The 18,196-nt window shown below is 33.4% G+C and overlaps 1 protein-coding gene across 3 annotated transcripts in view; it reads right to left on the reverse strand.

Annotated features, from left to right (window-relative positions):
* The window catches only part of CNTLN (centlein, centrosomal protein), a 389,383-nt gene that overhangs the window by 47,097 nt on the left and 324,090 nt on the right, over positions 1-18,196 (reverse strand). For all 3 annotated transcript variants that reach the window (XM_011930370.1, XM_011930371.1, XM_011930372.1), the window contains exons 19-23: positions 12,600-12,791; positions 6,183-6,280; positions 4,582-4,708; positions 2,767-2,904; positions 1,989-2,174 (exon numbers count right to left, since the gene is read on the reverse strand). In XM_011930370.1, coding sequence (XP_011785760.1) covers positions 1,989-2,174; positions 2,767-2,904; positions 4,582-4,708; positions 6,183-6,280; positions 12,600-12,791 — 741 coding nt within the window. The remainder of the gene's footprint in view (positions 1-1,988; positions 2,175-2,766; positions 2,905-4,581; positions 4,709-6,182; positions 6,281-12,599; positions 12,792-18,196) is intronic.

Consider the following 18,196-nt stretch of genomic DNA (forward strand, 5'->3'; position numbering starts at 1 on the left):
ATGGCACAAGTATACATATGTAACAAACCTGCACGTTATGCACATGTACCCTAGAACTTAAAGTATAATAAAAATAAATAAATTAATTTAAAAAATAAAAAAAAGAAAAGTTTCTTAAAGATAATTTTTGCTAAACTACTTTGTATGGAGAAATATACCCATTTACCTTATTATGGAAGTCATGAAACTTCATCTAGAATATGATAATCAGATATACAGTCATGAAATTAATTTTTCTATTGTGAAAACTTCTGATTCTCATTCATCCTTCTTTTTTAAAGTGCCACATTCAAAGAGTATTTCAAGGAAAAACAATGATTAGTATTTTGAATAAATCTCATAATTACATATTTCATATTTCATATCTTAGCCAAAAGCTCCACAAACAAAATGCTAAGTTGAATATAAAACAAAAACCAAGGTTTATGAAGGTAATACTCATAATAAAAATGGTTCTACCTCATGAGTAAAATAATGACTATATATATATAGCTTTTATTTTAGTTACAGGGATACATGTGCAGGTTGGTTCTGTAGATAAACTTTGTGTTGCAGGGGTTTGATGTACATATTATTTCATCACCCAGGCAATAAACATAGTACCCAGTAGGTAGTTTTTCAATTCTCACCCTCCTCCCACCCTCACCCTCAAGTAGGCCCCGATGTCTATTGTTCTCTTCTTTGTGTCCATGTGCACTCAATGTTTAGCTTCCACTTATAAGTGAGAACATGTGGTGTTGGTTTTTTCTTCGTGTGTTAGTTCACTTAGGATAATGGCCTCCAGCTCCATTCAAGTTGCTGCAAGGGACTTGATCTCATTCTTCTCTATGGCTGTGTAGTATCCTATGGTGTATATGTACCACAATTTCTTAATCTAGTCTATTGTTGATGGGCATTTAGGTTGATTCCATATCTTTGCTATTGTTAACAGTGCCGCAATGAACATACGCATGCATGTGTCTTTATGATAGAAGGATTTCTATTATTCTGGTTATGTACCCAATAATGCGATTGCTGGGTCAAATAGTAGTTCTGTTTTTCACTTTTTGAGAATTTCCAAACTGCTTTCCACAGTGGCTGAACTAATTTACATTCCCACCAGCAGTGTATAAGTCACAATATTTAATGAAAGTGTTCACTATAAGTTAAACAGTGAATTCAACAAGCATTTAGAAAAAATGTTTTGAATCTAGAAAAGGTAAATTACATTTACTAAAATTAATACTTTGCAATCATTTAGGCTCCTCAGAGGCAAGCATTATTGGCTTGACTTCACACCAGTTGAAATATTCATTAAAAGAGATAAAGGAGATAAAATGTTTTATCAATTCATTTTGTAGATATTTTTAAAATGAGAAAACTCCCAAGGTATCTATGATTTCCAAAGAAGCAAAGTAAGGAATTTCCTCTAAGTGGTGTACTCTTAATAGTGGCATAAAATGTTATTAACTTCTAAGTCTAGGGGAATGAAGGCTTTCTAGGGCTCTTCAGCTTTTAGATAATTTCTAGATGGTACACCTCTGCAGATACTTGAGTTTGTCTTCTTTGTTCTGCTTGTCATGTGCCATTCCTCTGTCTACCGAATGTCTTGACAGTTTGTGGCCTGGGCTTCAGATGTCTCTTAGCATCACTGAACACTGAGCAAGTTTCTGGTTGTTCTTGCTTGAACAATTTTCAAAAGGAGAGTAGAGCGGCAATGGCTTAATTCTTTCGACTTAAAACCTGTCCAGATGACTTGACTACTACCATTTCATAACTAAATAGATATTAAGAAAGAAATATTTAGATGGTAGAAAATTTTAAATTCAAACTATAAAAATAAATTCTTTATGGAGGAATTATTAGCAATGTGATAAATAGGGTAGGAGAAGATGTTTTGTGTGTTACGAAAGCAGAAAGAAACTTTATTCCCTAAATCATCTCAAGTAAGCTACTGCCTACTCTGCCTAAAGTAAAGTACAAGTTAGTAAATGACAAGTAATTCTAACCTTCACGAATTTGGTGAACTCTTCCACTTTTTCACTGGCTAACAGCAATGTCTTCTGTGCACCTTCTAGAACCTGTTCACTTTGCAATGCTAATCCTTGAAGCTGCTTAGATGCTGCTGTTTCAATGTCTGCCATTGCAGATTCAGTCTCACTTATTCTTGATACTAGGAGAGTAAGCTTGAGATCCTGCAAAAGATCAGCAGTCATAAAATAAAAGATATTTTATAAACAGATTTGGAAGAGTTAGTTATACATGTCAAATAAGGAAAATATTTTATTATTCTCTCTATATATGTATTTATTATTTGGGTAAAATTAATGATTATTTTCATTAATTTTCAGTAAAACATCCTAAGTACACATTCTCATATACTTATCATCAAAATTAGTTTATGATTTTTAAAGATTATAAATAATTAAAAGCATGGAAGCTATTTTAGACCCCAAAGATGCCCTACATAACATGGAAACATTTAGTTTGAAAGTTTAAGTGGGTACAAAATTTATATCTACTTGTATAAATACCAGTGTTCAATAATAGTTTTCATTTCTTAAAAACTACCAAGACAAACAAAACCTGTTTTCTCTAATACAGAAATATCTTTAATGTTAAACAAATGTTTAGTGTTTCATGTAGAGATACAAATCCTCTTTGCACTTATTTGAAGTGTTTAACTAGCTTGTGGTTTGGGGAAGGAAAAAAATCAACAATGTTAACAATGAAACAAACACCATTATATTCCATCTCTAAGCTAAAATGATCTTTTTAAAAGCATACCTTTTTTTCTAACTCCTCTTTAGATTTCTGATACATCTGTTCATACTGTGACTTTTCTTTTACAGCAACATTAAGTCTTTGCTTTAGTGAATCAATTGATATCTTCTTGTTGGAACATTCTTCAGTTAATGTCTTTACCTACATTAAAAGCATAAAGGTAATTATTATTGTTAAAGGCATTCTAGTAATATACTGTATTTGTTCCAGCAGAAACTAAATGAGTGAATGAGTCTACTTCCATTTATTTTCTCATAACGCTATCAAATTCAAGTATTATACTTACAGAACTCTTATTATGAATGAAAGTAACAATCCTTAAATCAGTAACAAAAACCAAAATTGGGCTGGGCACGGTGGCTCAAGCCTGTAATCCCAGCACTTTGGGAGGCCGAGACGGGCGGATCACGAGGTCAGGAGATCGAGACCATCCTGGCTAACACGGTGAAACCCCGTCTCTACTAAAAAATACAAAAATCTAGCCGGGTGAGGTGGCGGGCGCCTGTAGTCCCAGCTACTCGGGAGGCTGAGGCAGGAGAACGGCCTGAACCCCGGAGGCGGAGCTTGCAGTGAGCTGAGATCCGGCCACTGCACTCCAGCCCGGGCGACAGAGCGAGACTCCGTCTCAAAAAAAACAAAAAAAACAAAAAAAACAAAAACCAAAATTGCACACAAACTAAATGAATACTGGTATGTATATCCTTGCACCCAATAACACAATATTAATGTTAACTACATATCCATTAATTACTAACTTAAACTTCCTAAGGCAGGAGATGATTGTTCTGATTCTGAAACAAACCAAGTTATAGTTAACTTTCCATTGTATTCTCTAAAATAAGTATTATATACTCTTTTTGATGAAATAAAATAATAGTATATATATTGCTTATTTATAAGATATAAGATATATAATATGTATCTCAAAGCATAACAGAAAAAGTAGTTTTTCAGTTTAATGCCACTAAATATAAATGTTACTTATATAAAGATTCCACGGCTATGTAGGAAGTTATTATTGAAGTTAAAAAAATAGCAAAATTGAAAGGATAACATTGAAAAAGCCTATAGGAAGTGATTTTAACTTGCACGGCGGTATGGAAGAGAAGAGAAAGAAAATCCATATGGATTCGTAATGCTCATGTAAAAGTTTCTTTCTTAAATCCATTTGCCCTAACAGATACTTAAATTATCATTTTCAACAAGGAAAGTAAAGGAGATGTTCTCTCAGGTGTGGATAACATTTAGTGAATGCCAAAGCACAGGGTGCTTTATGAGTTGTGAAAATAGCACCTTTTTTAAAACAAAAACAAAAACAAAAACCTTCTAGTTTGGGGTCATATATTACATAACTACTTTAACTACAACTCCCTTTGTACGTACAACTCCCTTCCCATGTAAAATGCATGAAGGGTATCCAAGAAGAAAATACATTTTTAAAGAACTTCTGATAGTTATGGGTAATCAAGTTTTCACTAAGAAATGTAAGCTTGATTCTATCACAAATTATAGTTTTAAATAAAATGAAATACTGAATAAAAAGTAATATGTATTCTAGAAATACTGAGGATTTTTAATCTTCTCATGGGATATTTATAAATAGAAACAGAATGTGTGGCCATATTATGTATGAGGTTTTAGAGACTTGAATTTTAAAATAAATAATGTACTTTCAGAGCAAAGAGTGTTCCTTTGTAACAGTAAATATATATCCTATGAATATTTTCTATACATTTATTAGGACTAAATATTTGTGGTAAGAGAGTAAATACAACAGGAAGTGATATTTTTAGTGTCAGTTAAGATAAAAATTGATACCTTTTTATCAAGATTTTGTAACATTTCACTAAAACTCTCATTACTTTCCAAATTTACTTTCTGTCGAAATTTCAAGTCCTCTATCAAATGTCTTTTCATAGTTATATCCCTCTCCATTCGAGACATCCTTGAAAAAAAAAAGGTGACATCAAGAGTGACAGAAAATACCTTAACAGTGGTGATATCTTACATTTTATCCAATATTATACCTACTGTTAATTTTTAAATGCTATGTGATATTGACACTGTAAATTAGTAAAATGAATTGCATTGGATAAGATATTGTTCTTTTAATATTTTGAGCACTTGTAAAATCTATAGTTGTGTCTTGGTAATTATACAATTACATATATGTATTAAAACAAAAAATATAAGAAATGAAAAAACTTAATAACACTTATGAAAACTTAGAGGTATTTCATTTAAATTACATTTTTACATTGCTGTGAAAAATCAAAGTGATACATAGAGATAGTCAAAAGCATAACAATAAGAAAAAATCTAATACTTCAATAAACAAATGTAAATTCTTGTAATGAAACTAAATTAGCCATAGTACCTTCTAATTTAATATAATTTGAGGTTCAATCCACACATCTGTTTAGCACAAGTTGATGAAATATTAAGTATAAAATGGTAGATGCCATGAGAACCACTACTGCTGCTGCTGCTACTGCTACTAAAATAAGAATGACAATAGCTAACATGTATCGAAGACTTACAATGTTCCAGTCACTGTTATAAGTGCTTTACGTGTATTAGCTCATTTTTCCTCAAAAGAACCTAATTTACTATTATTGAATTTAGGCATAGGCCTAGTAGGTAGGGAAGCCAGAATTCAAAGAGTGTTAATCGAAAGCCCTGTTAAACAATAAGCAAGACTTACTCTTAATTAATAAATAAACTTCAAAATATTGTCAGTTAAAAAATTAACCAACTTTTTTGTCTAAGACTTTTATCTACTCATATCACTTCTAAGTGCTCTTCACTTATAATGAGGTCTACAGGTGTGTTTGTGAGATACATATATCTTAAATGTATCTGAGACAACTGTAATTCTATCTAAACATCTTACTATTTCTAAGCAATAGTGTAGCTTTGAAAGATACAGAATGAAAATAATTTTGATTCGGTGGGATACAGCATTTAAAATCTTTTTACTGATAAACACAAAAAGTACAAACTTTCATAACCTCCAGTTATTTTAAACACAAACAAAACTTTCCTTTTCACAACTTAGCTTCATAAGTTTAGGCATTAAATCCAATACAAATACTAATCTATATATTTGGGGGGGTCAAATAACTGCCACATTGTAAAGTTTTTCATTCATAGTCTCAAAGCCATTAATTTGTATTTATTCAAAATTAAATATGTTTAATAAGGGAAATTTAACTTCATCCTTATTCTAATAAAAAAACTAAATAGCTTGCCATTAATCATGCTATACATAGTATTCCTTAAACTTTCATCTGATGTAGGTTTAAATATGAACTAGGGAAGGAAAACATTAACATTAGCAGTTTCTCGGGGCACGTTTAATAGAGTTGGATGCCACTAGGTGGCACCAAATACAATGGCTAGAAATACAAAGACCATACTTTTCATGCATTTCCTTTATGTGTTCTTCTTTTGCTAGGAGTTCAAATTTCAAAGACTTCACATTTGATGACTGTTTAGTGAGTTCATTAGTTGCATTCTAGATTAAAAATAGAAATAAATTTAAATATACTTTTCAACCTTGGTCTAAAGCAGCATAAAAATAAGTGCCATTCTAAAGAAGAAGAATACATTTACAATAATTACGGTAAACAATAATTAAAATGAATATTTTAATATTTTATATGCTTTATTTTATATGCTCTAATAGAAATACTATAGTAATACTAAAACTTTTATATAACATGCCAAACTATAGAGAAACACAATCATGTAAGAATGGCAAAGAGTATGTATCCAAAATACATTTACAGGAAATGTGAATTGTCCTAGTATAATGTAAATATGTGAATAACTAAGAATTTTAATGATTTAAAAAGATCACTTAAAACAAATACTAGATTTACTAACATCTTAGACTAACTATGGTCACAAACGCTTTGCTGCTCATCAAGCAGGGGAATCCATTTCCCAACCCTCTGAATGTAGTCTGGCTTCTGACTTGCTTTGCCCAAAAGAATGCAGCAGATCCTTGAGGAATTGCCATACTGTTTTCCATAATGGTTGAACTAGTTTACAATCCCACCAACAGTGTAAAAGTGTTCCTATTTCTCCACATCCTCTCCAACACCTGTTGTTTCCTGATTTTTTAATGATTGCCATTCTAACTGGTGTGAGATGGTATCTCATTGTGGTTTTGATTTGCATTTCTCTGATGGCGAGTGATGATGAGCATTTTTTCATGTGTCTGTTGGCTGTATGAATGTCTTTTTTTGAGAAATGTCTGTTCATATCCTTTCCCCACTTTTTGATGTGGTTGTTTGTTTTTTTCTTGTACATTTGTTTGAGTTCTTTGTAGATTCTGGATATTAGCCCTTTGTCAGATGAGTAGATTGCAAAAATGTTCTCCTATTCTGTAGTTTGCCTGTTCACTCTGACGGTAGTTTCTTTCGCTGTGCAGAAGCTCTTTAGTTTAATTAGATCCCATTTGTCAATTTTGGCTTTTGCTGCCGTTGCTTTTGGTGTTTTAGACATGAAGTCCTTGCCCATGCCTATGTCCTGAATGGTACTACCTAGATTTTCTTCTAGGGTTTTTATGGTATTAGGTCTAACATTTAAGTCTCTAATCCATCTTGAATTAATCTTCGTATAAGGAGTAAGGAAAGGATCCAGTTTCAGCTTTCTACTTATGGCTAGCCAATTTTCCCAGCACCATTTATTAAATAGGGAATCCTTTCCCCATTTCTTGTTTCTCTCAGGTTTGTCAAAGATCAGACGGCTGTAGATGTGTGGTATTATTTCTGAGGACTCTGTTCTGTTCCATTGGTCTATATCTCTGTTTTGGTACCAGTACCATGCTGTTTTGGTTACTGTAGCCTTGTTCTCACTCATAGGTGGGAACTGAACAATGAGATCACTTGGACTCGGGAAGGGGAACATCACACACTGGGGCCTATCATGGGGAGGGGGGAGGGGGGAGGGACTGCATTGGGGAGTTATACATGATATAAATGATGAATTGATGGGTGCTGACGAGTTGATGGGTGTTGCACACCAACATGGTACAAGTATACATATGTAACAAACCTGCATGTTATGCACATGTACCCTAGAACTTAAAGTATAATAAAAATAAATAAATAAATAAATAAAAAGAAAAAAGAAAAATTTCTGAAGACTTGGTAAAAAAAAAATAAAAAAAAAATGGTTTAAAAAAAAAAAAGAATGCAGCAGAAATGAATTGTGTAAATTTCAGTTCCCAGGCCTTAAAGCTTTATGGCTTCTCTCTTTGCCTTCTTGGAATGCTGCTCCAGGATCACCTTGCAGTTGATGTATCATGTGGAAGTGTACCAAGATACTACAGCTGACAGGTAGTAGATCAATTGTCCGATCTATGAGTGAGGCTATTTCGTATCTTCCAACTAGGGAAACCTTCGGTTTGAAAAAATCCAGGAATATGAGGCTGCCCAGAAGAGACCAACAGGAACTTCCCAGTCAACCAACAAAATCATAAGAAATAATAAACTGTTGTTTTAAGCCATGATACTTTGGGATAGTTTGTTAGAGAATAATGATAACTCATAGAAAACCTCATGAATACTCAATCCTTAAGTTATTAATAACACTACTTATTAAATTATTTGTAAACAATTATTAGTTTTTCAGAGCAAAACAGTTCTGTGGTATTTGTTGTCAGTACAGCCTAGGTACCAGAGGTGGTAACTACAGTGTTAGAATACCTTTCAATTTTGACTGTAGTTCCAACTAAATGTGTAATCTAAGACATCACTTAGTCTTTTCAGTATTTTAGTTTTTCCACATTCAAGATAATGTTGACATATTCACATTAATCCATTTGTTAAGTTTTAAAAGTATTAAATGAATATAAATAAAATATAATAGCTTTTAAAATATTTGGAGTAGTTATTTAGCTAATATTTCTAAACTACAATAAATTGTTTCTATTACAACTATTCCTAGATTTGGATGTTTGACTCATGCTAAAAATAATTTGAGTTTGAAAAGATTAAACTTTAGTTACCCAAGGTAAATGTAATTCTTCAGACTGACTTTAAATATCTCATGGATATAACATACAAACAGAATATTTGAGATAATTTTAATTTTTACATGAAACGTTAATTTTTCTTAAAAACTCAAAGCTACTTCAGCATGGTAACTCTTTTGAAAGTTATGTTTTGATCTAATGTGTGTATAATGCAATCAAAATTTCTACCATAGTTTGCATGTTTACAGTGATATACAGTGTCTTATTTCCAGCACTGCTTGAATATGTTCCACACTAGTCAATTTATCAAATAATTGAAGCGTTTGCTTTAATCATTAATTTTCAATTCTTTCTCTGATGATTGTTCATTCAGTTAGAAATATGAACATCCATGATTATACTAAGCTAATAGTGACATGTTAATATAGTGATATTATATTATAAATATTATCACTATAAATTATATATGATATACTAATACGTATTATATTATCACTATACTATAATATAGTGATGGTTTTAGGGATTACTGTGATATAAATGTCTACTTATCCCTCCTCTAAATGGTCCCAGACTGTGGTTTTCTAATTTTGTATTTACCTTAACATTTTCATATTGCCTTTTTTTTCCTCTGTCAATCTGTTGGTTGTAATTTTTTGCTTGTGTCATTATTCCTGTCTAAAAACAATCATCCTGCCCCTTAATATGCATACTTCTAGTGTGCTGCACTGAAGGTATTTTCTGCTGAGAAGTAAAATAAACTTAGAATTGTTATTTAAAATAAAAGATACAGGCAGTAAATAAAGCCCGAGAGTATCTTCAATGGAATGAATTAAGTGGATATTAAGATAACTGGTTGATTCTTTTCTGTTTTTAGACTTAAGGCTATATTTTATGTGGCTGAAAATACTGTTAACTCTGACTTGGAGAATTGAGAGAAAAGCAATTTATAATAAATAAAACAATGCCAGGGTGAGATACACTTTGGTCAAGATCTCTAAATCTAATAGCTATTTCATTTGATCCTCAAAAATTTTTATCAGATGGGTAGAAAGGTATCCCTGCTTTAGACTTCTAGAAAAGTTAAGTAATTTCCTTGACCAGGTTGACGAGAAGTTAATGGCCAAAAACTGATTGAAACCCAGGTCTTTTGTCCCTTTTCCATTCCCTACTATACAATATTTATCTGTAACATGACTTAAAATCTGGTGTAAAACATATACATCAAAAAGTCACAATGGTAAAAAGTCATCCCTGTTACAGCTTTCCTATACAAAGTTTATTGAATATTTTTTTAAAATTTGCATAGTATAATGATTAGGAGCATGGACTACGGAGCCAGAAGGTTTGAGTTCTAATCTTGGCTCTATATACAGTACCTGTGTGATCTTGGACAAGTAACTTATTCTTTCTGTGTCTCAGTTTTCTCAACTGTAAATGAACCACAGACATCAGAAAAACATATATAAAATTATACAGAAAAGTGTAATATTAACTGCATAGTACAGAAAAGGTGTGTATAAACCTTTAGTATATTCAAATCTAGCCAATTTTCTCAATTAAGTCTAAAAACATTAAGTAGAAAATAAGTTACTGATTAAAAAATCACTATATAATCAGTTTGATATCTGGAATGAGCTAAATTCTATTTCCTCTAAACAAATTAGTATGTTGAAGTTCTCACCGAACCCCCAATACTTTAGAATGTGACTGTATTTGGAGATAAGGCCTTTAAACAGGTAATTCAGGTAAAATGAGGTTATTAGGGTGGAATCTAATTCAGTCTGAGTGGTGTCTTTATAAGCAGGGAAATGAGGACACAAAGACACATAGAGGGAAGACCATGTAAAGACACAGGGAGAAGACAGCCATCTACAAACCAAGGAGAGAGGCCTCAAAAGAAATGAAACCTGTTGACACCTTGATCTTAGACTTCTAGCCTTCAGAACCATGAGAATAATATATACGTTCGCTGTTTAAGACAACCAGTCTGTGGTATTTTGTTATGGAATCTCTAGAAACTAGAATCAAAACAAAAATTTTTAGTAGTAATTATACACTTAAAGATACTTGGTCTTCTAGGAAATTTCTATATGAAAACATGAAACAAGACAAAAGTAAAAATTTATCCTTTTTGTCCCTATGCAGTTTGGTCAGTGTTCCAAGACTCTAGGTTAGATTATGGACAATCAATTCAAACTAATTGCTTTAGCTCTCTTTCTGATTCATACATTCCTCCAAACCAAGAGAGAGACCTGTATGTGGGTAAAAACTTACGCCATGAAAAATCATAATACAAAGAACTTACAGACACTCATATGGATCTATTATTACCAAAAATTATTAGACCATTTGTAGTAAGTAAAATAAGTAAAATATAAATCAATGAAAAACTGTTTATGTAAAAATCATAAATTACGATTTATGTATAAATCAACTTAAAACTATGTCTTTTAGAAGTCAGATTAGACAATACTGGATCTAGCACTCTATTTTATCTTGGTGAAAAACAAAGTTAGAATCATGAGGACTTAAATACACGAAGAATCACAGAAGTAAGAATTAAAGTCTATGTGATAGATAAGATCAAGGAATATCGCAATGATTTTATCTTCTCTATATGAAACCTTAACACTGAAATGTTCAGTTTACACATTTTATCCCTCATTTTCAGAGACACATTTTAAGGTTCATGCCCCAAAATTGCATAACACTTTTTCCGTCACATTTCTAGTATTTTATAAGTTATTTAAGATTATAAAATGTTGTGACTGATCCAAGTTTTACACATAAAAACTGTCTAAAAAAGATGGTATTCAAGAAGAATCCCAATGCTAGTTTGCATATTTGGTTACTATTAATAAAGCAAATTATTTTCAAGCAATAATAAACTCATTTATTTTAAGTTTTACCCTATTTATCCTATGAGTAAATCTGCACTAAAAGATATATTATTGAAGGGTGCACATATCCTATTTGGGATTGAAAACAACGAGGAGTCTATTTGACAATTCAACATGGTATTCCAGTACCCTCCTAACAGGGATGATTATTTCATTTCTAATGCACTCTGTGCATTTACAATCAGGATTTTCTTTCTAGTGACTCACATTATAGCAATGGTCCCATATACACTGCCCTTTTTAGCTTCTAGCTAGCAATCCCCACTGAAGAAAATATTTAAATATGTGAGGAATAAATGGGCTTAAGAAGCATAAAAATGAACTTTCCAATTAAAACTCACTCACAAATCCTATTTCTTACAAGGTAATTCTACTTAAACTAAGGATAGCCTTACTTTTAAGTTGCTGACAGTTTTGCTTGGTCTTAGATGCCTTTTTTTTTTTTTTCCTCTCATTGCTTTTTTTCTACATACGTCCTACTATTTTAATTTGGTTGTTGGTTGGAGACAGAGAAGCAGGAGATAAGCGGGACGGAGAAGAAGCAGAGAGCAAAAGTGGGTTGGTTTCACTCTCAAGTTCAACTTGCTGGAAGTATGTAGAGAAAAGCAATTCTATTTATGTTGACATATTACATGTCTGAAAGGATTCTGTTCAGCTGGAGGGAGGTGTGGGGGCAGAAAGAAGTATTAGAGTAGCAGATATTGGCCAGTTTACATCAGCTTCTAAATTAGGATTTCATGGTGTCTTGTCTTTTTCAGAGAATGGTAGTATTCATTACCAGATAAGAATCTACCAGGCTAAAAATTAATGATGATGGCAATATTAATAATTTTGGATTATCTATACCATAATTTACCTTTATTAGAAAAAATTGGTGTTCATATAAGTATGTCTTGCAGGATTCAAGCATAGTACATGTTTTCATGCTTACTAAACTTTATAATCACCTTTAATTTACACTGTAATTGCTTCATTTCCAAATCCATGCTCCTTGAAGGACCAAGTGATGTAACTTGTGTCCGTGGAAATATTACTTGGGAAACTTCTTCTGCCAAACTTGTGATTTCAGATGAGGACTCCAATTTCTTTAGTAAATCTTCTTTTTCTTTCCGAAGTCCAGCCAAATCCAAATTTAGCTTCTTTTTTTAAAAAAGAAAATAAATATAAATATATTATAAAAGTAACTACATTTAATCTAACAATTATCAGCATAAAAGTCTACAGCTAGGAAAATATTAAAGAGAACTGAAATTAATTATAGTTATTATACGAACTTTACAAAAATCTTAACCTCTATTAGATTTTGCTTATAGTAGTAGGGCTTGCAAAGTTAAAACAAAGTGAACCAGCTGTACTCAATATCTTTTGGTTGGCTGGTCCTGACTGATGATGCACTATTTCTTTACCTTCACACATAAATAGGTGAGCCAGAGATTCACATATTTGATAACCTCGACTTCAGGGCTGATGTAGTACTTAACTGGGAAAAGCCAAGCTGGAGCAGGACAGGATAACAGATGTTAGCTGTTTATTCCACTGGGTAGGTCTTACCATCCTATATAGCAGCCAAAATGCTTCTCATTTAGCAACATAAATGTTAAGTCCAATTAGCAGACGAGGCTTGTTAGAGATTTAGTTCAAATAAATAGCGTGCAAACAAACTCGCTCAGTTTCATGCACTTGATTGATTGTTGAAAATTCCTGTTTCTAATGTTGAGATAGAAATGCACTAAACTCCTTACATTTTGAATTTTTAATAGCATAAACATTTTGCTAACTGACATAATAGTAATGTTTTTATGAAGGAGTGTAAAAGAAACCATCTTAACGTTAGCCCTTCTCATTCACCAATCTATAGTCAGCAGAATGTCACCAAACTATAATGGCATAACAACTCAGAGCTGCTTAAGAGGGTATTTGCATTACTATTTTATTATTCCAAAGAAGCTTATAATGTGGTACCTTAACATAAGGTACAATTAGACAAAATGATACTGAAATCTCTCAGAGGGGGACAAATTTTTCTTTGTTAAAAATTCCAATTAGAAATAGCAAAAGATGTAGCTAAAGTATAAAGTAAGATGAACATGAAACATGTTACTTAAGTATTAACACTATATTTAAAACACAATTTCTAGAAACTATACCATCATTATATATGTATTTGTATATGTAAGTGCATATTATTAAATGTGAATATTTCAGATCATAGATTCAAAACTAGAACTTGATATACTTCAGATTAAACTATGTTCTGGCAACATAAAAAGTATGCTGTGGTGAAAAAAACTATTTGGCTATATTTTACCTTATAATCTAAAAGCATAGTTCTACAGAATTTTAGGAAACTGTTTATGAAATTTGTTCCATGAAATTTGTTCATGAATTGTCTCAAAAGAACCTAATAATTAATATCTAAAAGTAAACTCTTAGTTTCTTTAAACCTGGAAATCTTCCTGTCTAATATTCAAGCTTGAATCCATCTCCTTCCCTATTTATTCATTCTCTATGTCCAATCAATTGTCAGGTTCTGCAAATTACATAATGTTTCTCATTTTCATTCCTTTCAGCCACTCTCTTAATGCAAACCCTCATTATCTCATTAAGACTATTACAATAACCCTCTCTCTCCCGTCAATCTTTCCCTACCTTTATTCCACCTTTTATACAACTTCGTAAAACAACACTGACCAGTTATTCCCTTAATCAAAGCCCTTCATGGGTTCTTCATTCCAATAGAATAAAGCTCAAATGTTTGTGGATAATAAGGCTCTCTAAGCTTAGGCTTCAATTTGTGTTGCGGTCAGGCATCATAACCTGCCTGCCATTCCCCAAACCTGCCTGCCATTTTTACATGGATGACTCTACACATGGTGTTTCTTTCTGCTGAAATCTGTCTCGTCTTTAAAGGGCCGCTTAGTATTCCTCCTTCAGGAAGACTTCTTTGTTCTGTTCTTCTTACTGGAATACTTAGGTGGCTTCTCTCATTTGTTATACTTGTATGCCACCAGATTTCTGTCTAATTTTTCTACCTGGCAGATCCTGACACTATAAATGTGCCTCCACTGAGGAAACACCAAGTCAATAAATATATTCTTCTAAAAGACATGCATCCGTAACTTTCAACTTCGACAATATAAAAATGTATTAAATGAAGAAATACTGAAATTATGGAGGCAGTAAATTAAATGACCTGTACTTTATTAAAATATAACATTTTGATTAAACAATATTTAAAATCTACAATCTTGAAAACATATTTCCGGTGTTAGTTATATATGCATAGAAATGCTACACAGCATCTGTTGAAAAACAGGAAATATGTAAATCACACATTCCATCAGTTTGGAAACCTTTGGTTCTCCTTAGCATTGTGGACAAATAACTGGAGCTGTCTTACTAACTTCTCTCAGTTTAAAAATTCTACTTCTTTTTTTTTTTTTTTTTTGAGACGGAGTCTCGCTCTGTCACCCGGGCTGGAGTGCAGTGGCACGATCTGGGCTCACTGCAAGCTCCGCCTCCCGGGTTTACGCCATTCTCCTGCCTCAGCCTCCCAAGGAGCTGGGACTACAGGCGCCCACCACCTCACCCGGCTAGTTTTTTGTATTTTTTAGTAGAGACGGGGTTTCACCATGTTAGCCAGGATGGTCTCGATCTCCTGACCTCGTGATCCGCCCGTCTCGGCCTCCCAAAGTGCTGGGATTACAGACCTGAGCCACCGCGCCCGGCCAAAATTCTACTTCTTACTTGAGAAAGCTATAGATGAGAAAAAATGTATAAATAACTTTCTTTTGCTTACATTTGCTCTAGGTTGTGAGACAACTTTTGTGGGTGACCGTGTTAGAAAGAGACTGTGCTATAAAATCTACCAATAAATTAAGATTAGTCTTAAAATTATGAGTTTTCTTGTTTATTAGCAGCATGATTCCTATTTCTCTACTATTACCCTTCCATCTTCAAGCAAATATTTATAAGCATTTAAGTCACATTATGTTAAGAACAAGTGATAACAAAACACCCATGGAAGAATCATAATTTCTGGATTCGTATTCTCTGGGTCTACTGCTTACCAGCTGAGTGAGCTTGCACAAGCACATGGCTTTGTTTCCTCGTTTAAAAAGAGATGGTGCTTGTCTACCTAACAAAGGTTATCTTGAGGACAGAATCTTAAAACGTCTGTGATTGCACGTAGTAGATGTTCATTGTCAGCATTGTTTTCTTGTGGTAAAAGCTACTAATAGTGTCTGAGAAGTGTTAAAGACTGAGGAGCTAGATTAATAAAACTTTAACATGTATATACATAATAACCTAGTAATTTCTCTCATGACAGAAACTTTAGTTTGTCTTAAGTCATAGTTACTTGTTTGACTAGAATCAATCTAGGATTCCTCCTACACTACTACACAGGTATTGAAGGCAGATATGCTCCTCTGACTCTATATCCGCAGCAGTGCAATCTGTCTACAGTCTCCCAAACATCTATTTCAATTTAAAAGTTGACTTCAATAAGAATAAGTACTGAGATTCGTATTGATTTACGTGTAGTCAATTATTTCTAACCAAAGGTTATAAAATAGAACTTAACACTATAAAAATTTTAAACTAGACACTATCTATTAATAATTTATTTAAATTTAACATTGAGGAAGCATAAATCCCTGAAAAGGAGAGAACTCTCTAAGCAACTGTAAGAAGAAATAAGAATGTACTGAAAAACTTACTCTTCAGTATAATATCCTGTGGTAGACACAATTCTCAGATGACATGCTCTGGTACAATACCCTCCCCTTGTATGGCACCCAGAAATATGATAGGCTATCATTCCCATGATTACATTATGTTATATGCAAAGAGAATTCTGTAGATTAATTAGGGTCAGGGTCCCTAATCAAGTTTCTGAGAGCTAATCAAAAGTAAGCTTTTCTTGGCTGGTCCTGACCTAATCAGATGAGCCCTTTCAAAGAAGGCCAGAGGCATTCTCTGAGGTCAGGGAGATTCCCCTGCTGGCTTTAAAGAAGTAAGTTGCCATGTTATGAAAGGAGCAACAAGTCAAGACCTAAGGGAGGCCTCAATGAGCTGAGAATGATCCTTGGCTCTCAGCCAGCAAGTCACAGACCTCAGTCTTATACCAACAAGGAACTGAATTTTTCAAAAAAGGCAGCCTGGCTGACACACTGATTGCAGCCTTGCCACATTCTGAGCAGAGCACCCCACTAGGCTGTATCAGACTCCTGACCCAATGACACTGTGAGGTAATGAATGCATATGTTGTTTCTCAGCTGCTAAATTTGTGGTGTTTTGTAGCACAGAAAATTAATATGAGTCCTGATATTTTTTACATCAGTGCCTTTCTAGAATCTACTTCTTGTTATCTTACTGCCACCGTGTCCCATCTCAAGAAAGTCTCCCAAACCCCACAGTGTGTAGAGTTTATATAATATTCTCACTCTGGATTAATTTTGTTTTCTTTATCCATAATTTTGTATTCATTTTATTTATTCAATTGCTTTACAAATTGTCCCATTTTCTTTTCAGACAAGGTCTTGCTCTATTGCCCAGGCTGGAGTACAGTGGTTTAATCATAGCCTACTACAGCCTCAAACTCTTGGGTTCAAGGGATCCTCCTGCCTCAGCCTTCCGAGTAGCAGGGACCACAGTGAGTAAAAATACCCAGCTAATTTTTAAATTTTTTTGTAGATATGGGATCTTGCTGTGTTGCCCAGCCCGGTCTTGAATTCATAGCCTCAAGCAATCCTCCCGCCTCGGCCTCTCAAAATGCTTGGATTATAGTCATGAGACACTGTGCCTGACCCCCATTTTCCTTTTAATTTTTTTTGTTCTTTTCAGTTTATTTGTATGTTCCATTTTCTATGCTAGAAATATAAATTGCCTCTACCAGATCTGCATTTTGTAGTTTAACTGACAAGCAAAAAGCCTCTGGCCAGAAGCTTTTGTTTGCTGCTCTCAACTGTAACTGTAGAATCCCATGAATAGGGTAAATTAGTCTCCCCTGGCCTATTTTCCCTTATTTTCTTATATGGGATTTCATTCACAAACTGCTTTTATTCGTGGCACCAACTTGACATTTGCTGGGAGATTTAGCTATGGAGTACCTAGATTCAGAACCTGATTCAATACCTATCATTTATTCTTTTTACACATACTATGTAGTTAGCACTATGCTAGTTCCCTGTTTTCAGTAAGAAAAAGGTTATAAATAATCCTTGCCTTTAGGTAGCTACTGGTCTGTAATCCAGAAATACGTAACAATAAACTATAGTAAGTGCTATGAAGAAACAAAACGGGAAGCTGAGGGAACTGTTGCTACCTTCAATTCCTGTTTGGTAAATGCTGGCTAGAGCCTGTTTCCCTCCCCATATTCCCCTGATTTGTTCTGTAAAATGTGATCTAGAAGCTAAGTACAGCATTGAATGTACTAGCTTAGATCTATGACCACTCTGCTTTCCAACTTTTACTCAAGAGAAGGTAGTTGCCAAATCACTGGTCAGTAAACCGGGGGCAGTCTGAGGACATCAGGGATCCC

The sequence above is a fragment of the Colobus angolensis genome, unplaced genomic scaffold, assembly GCF_000951035.1.
Source record: "Colobus angolensis palliatus isolate OR3802 unplaced genomic scaffold, Cang.pa_1.0 Scaffold86, whole genome shotgun sequence".
In the NCBI taxonomy this organism is placed as follows: domain Eukaryota; kingdom Metazoa; phylum Chordata; class Mammalia; order Primates; family Cercopithecidae; genus Colobus; species Colobus angolensis.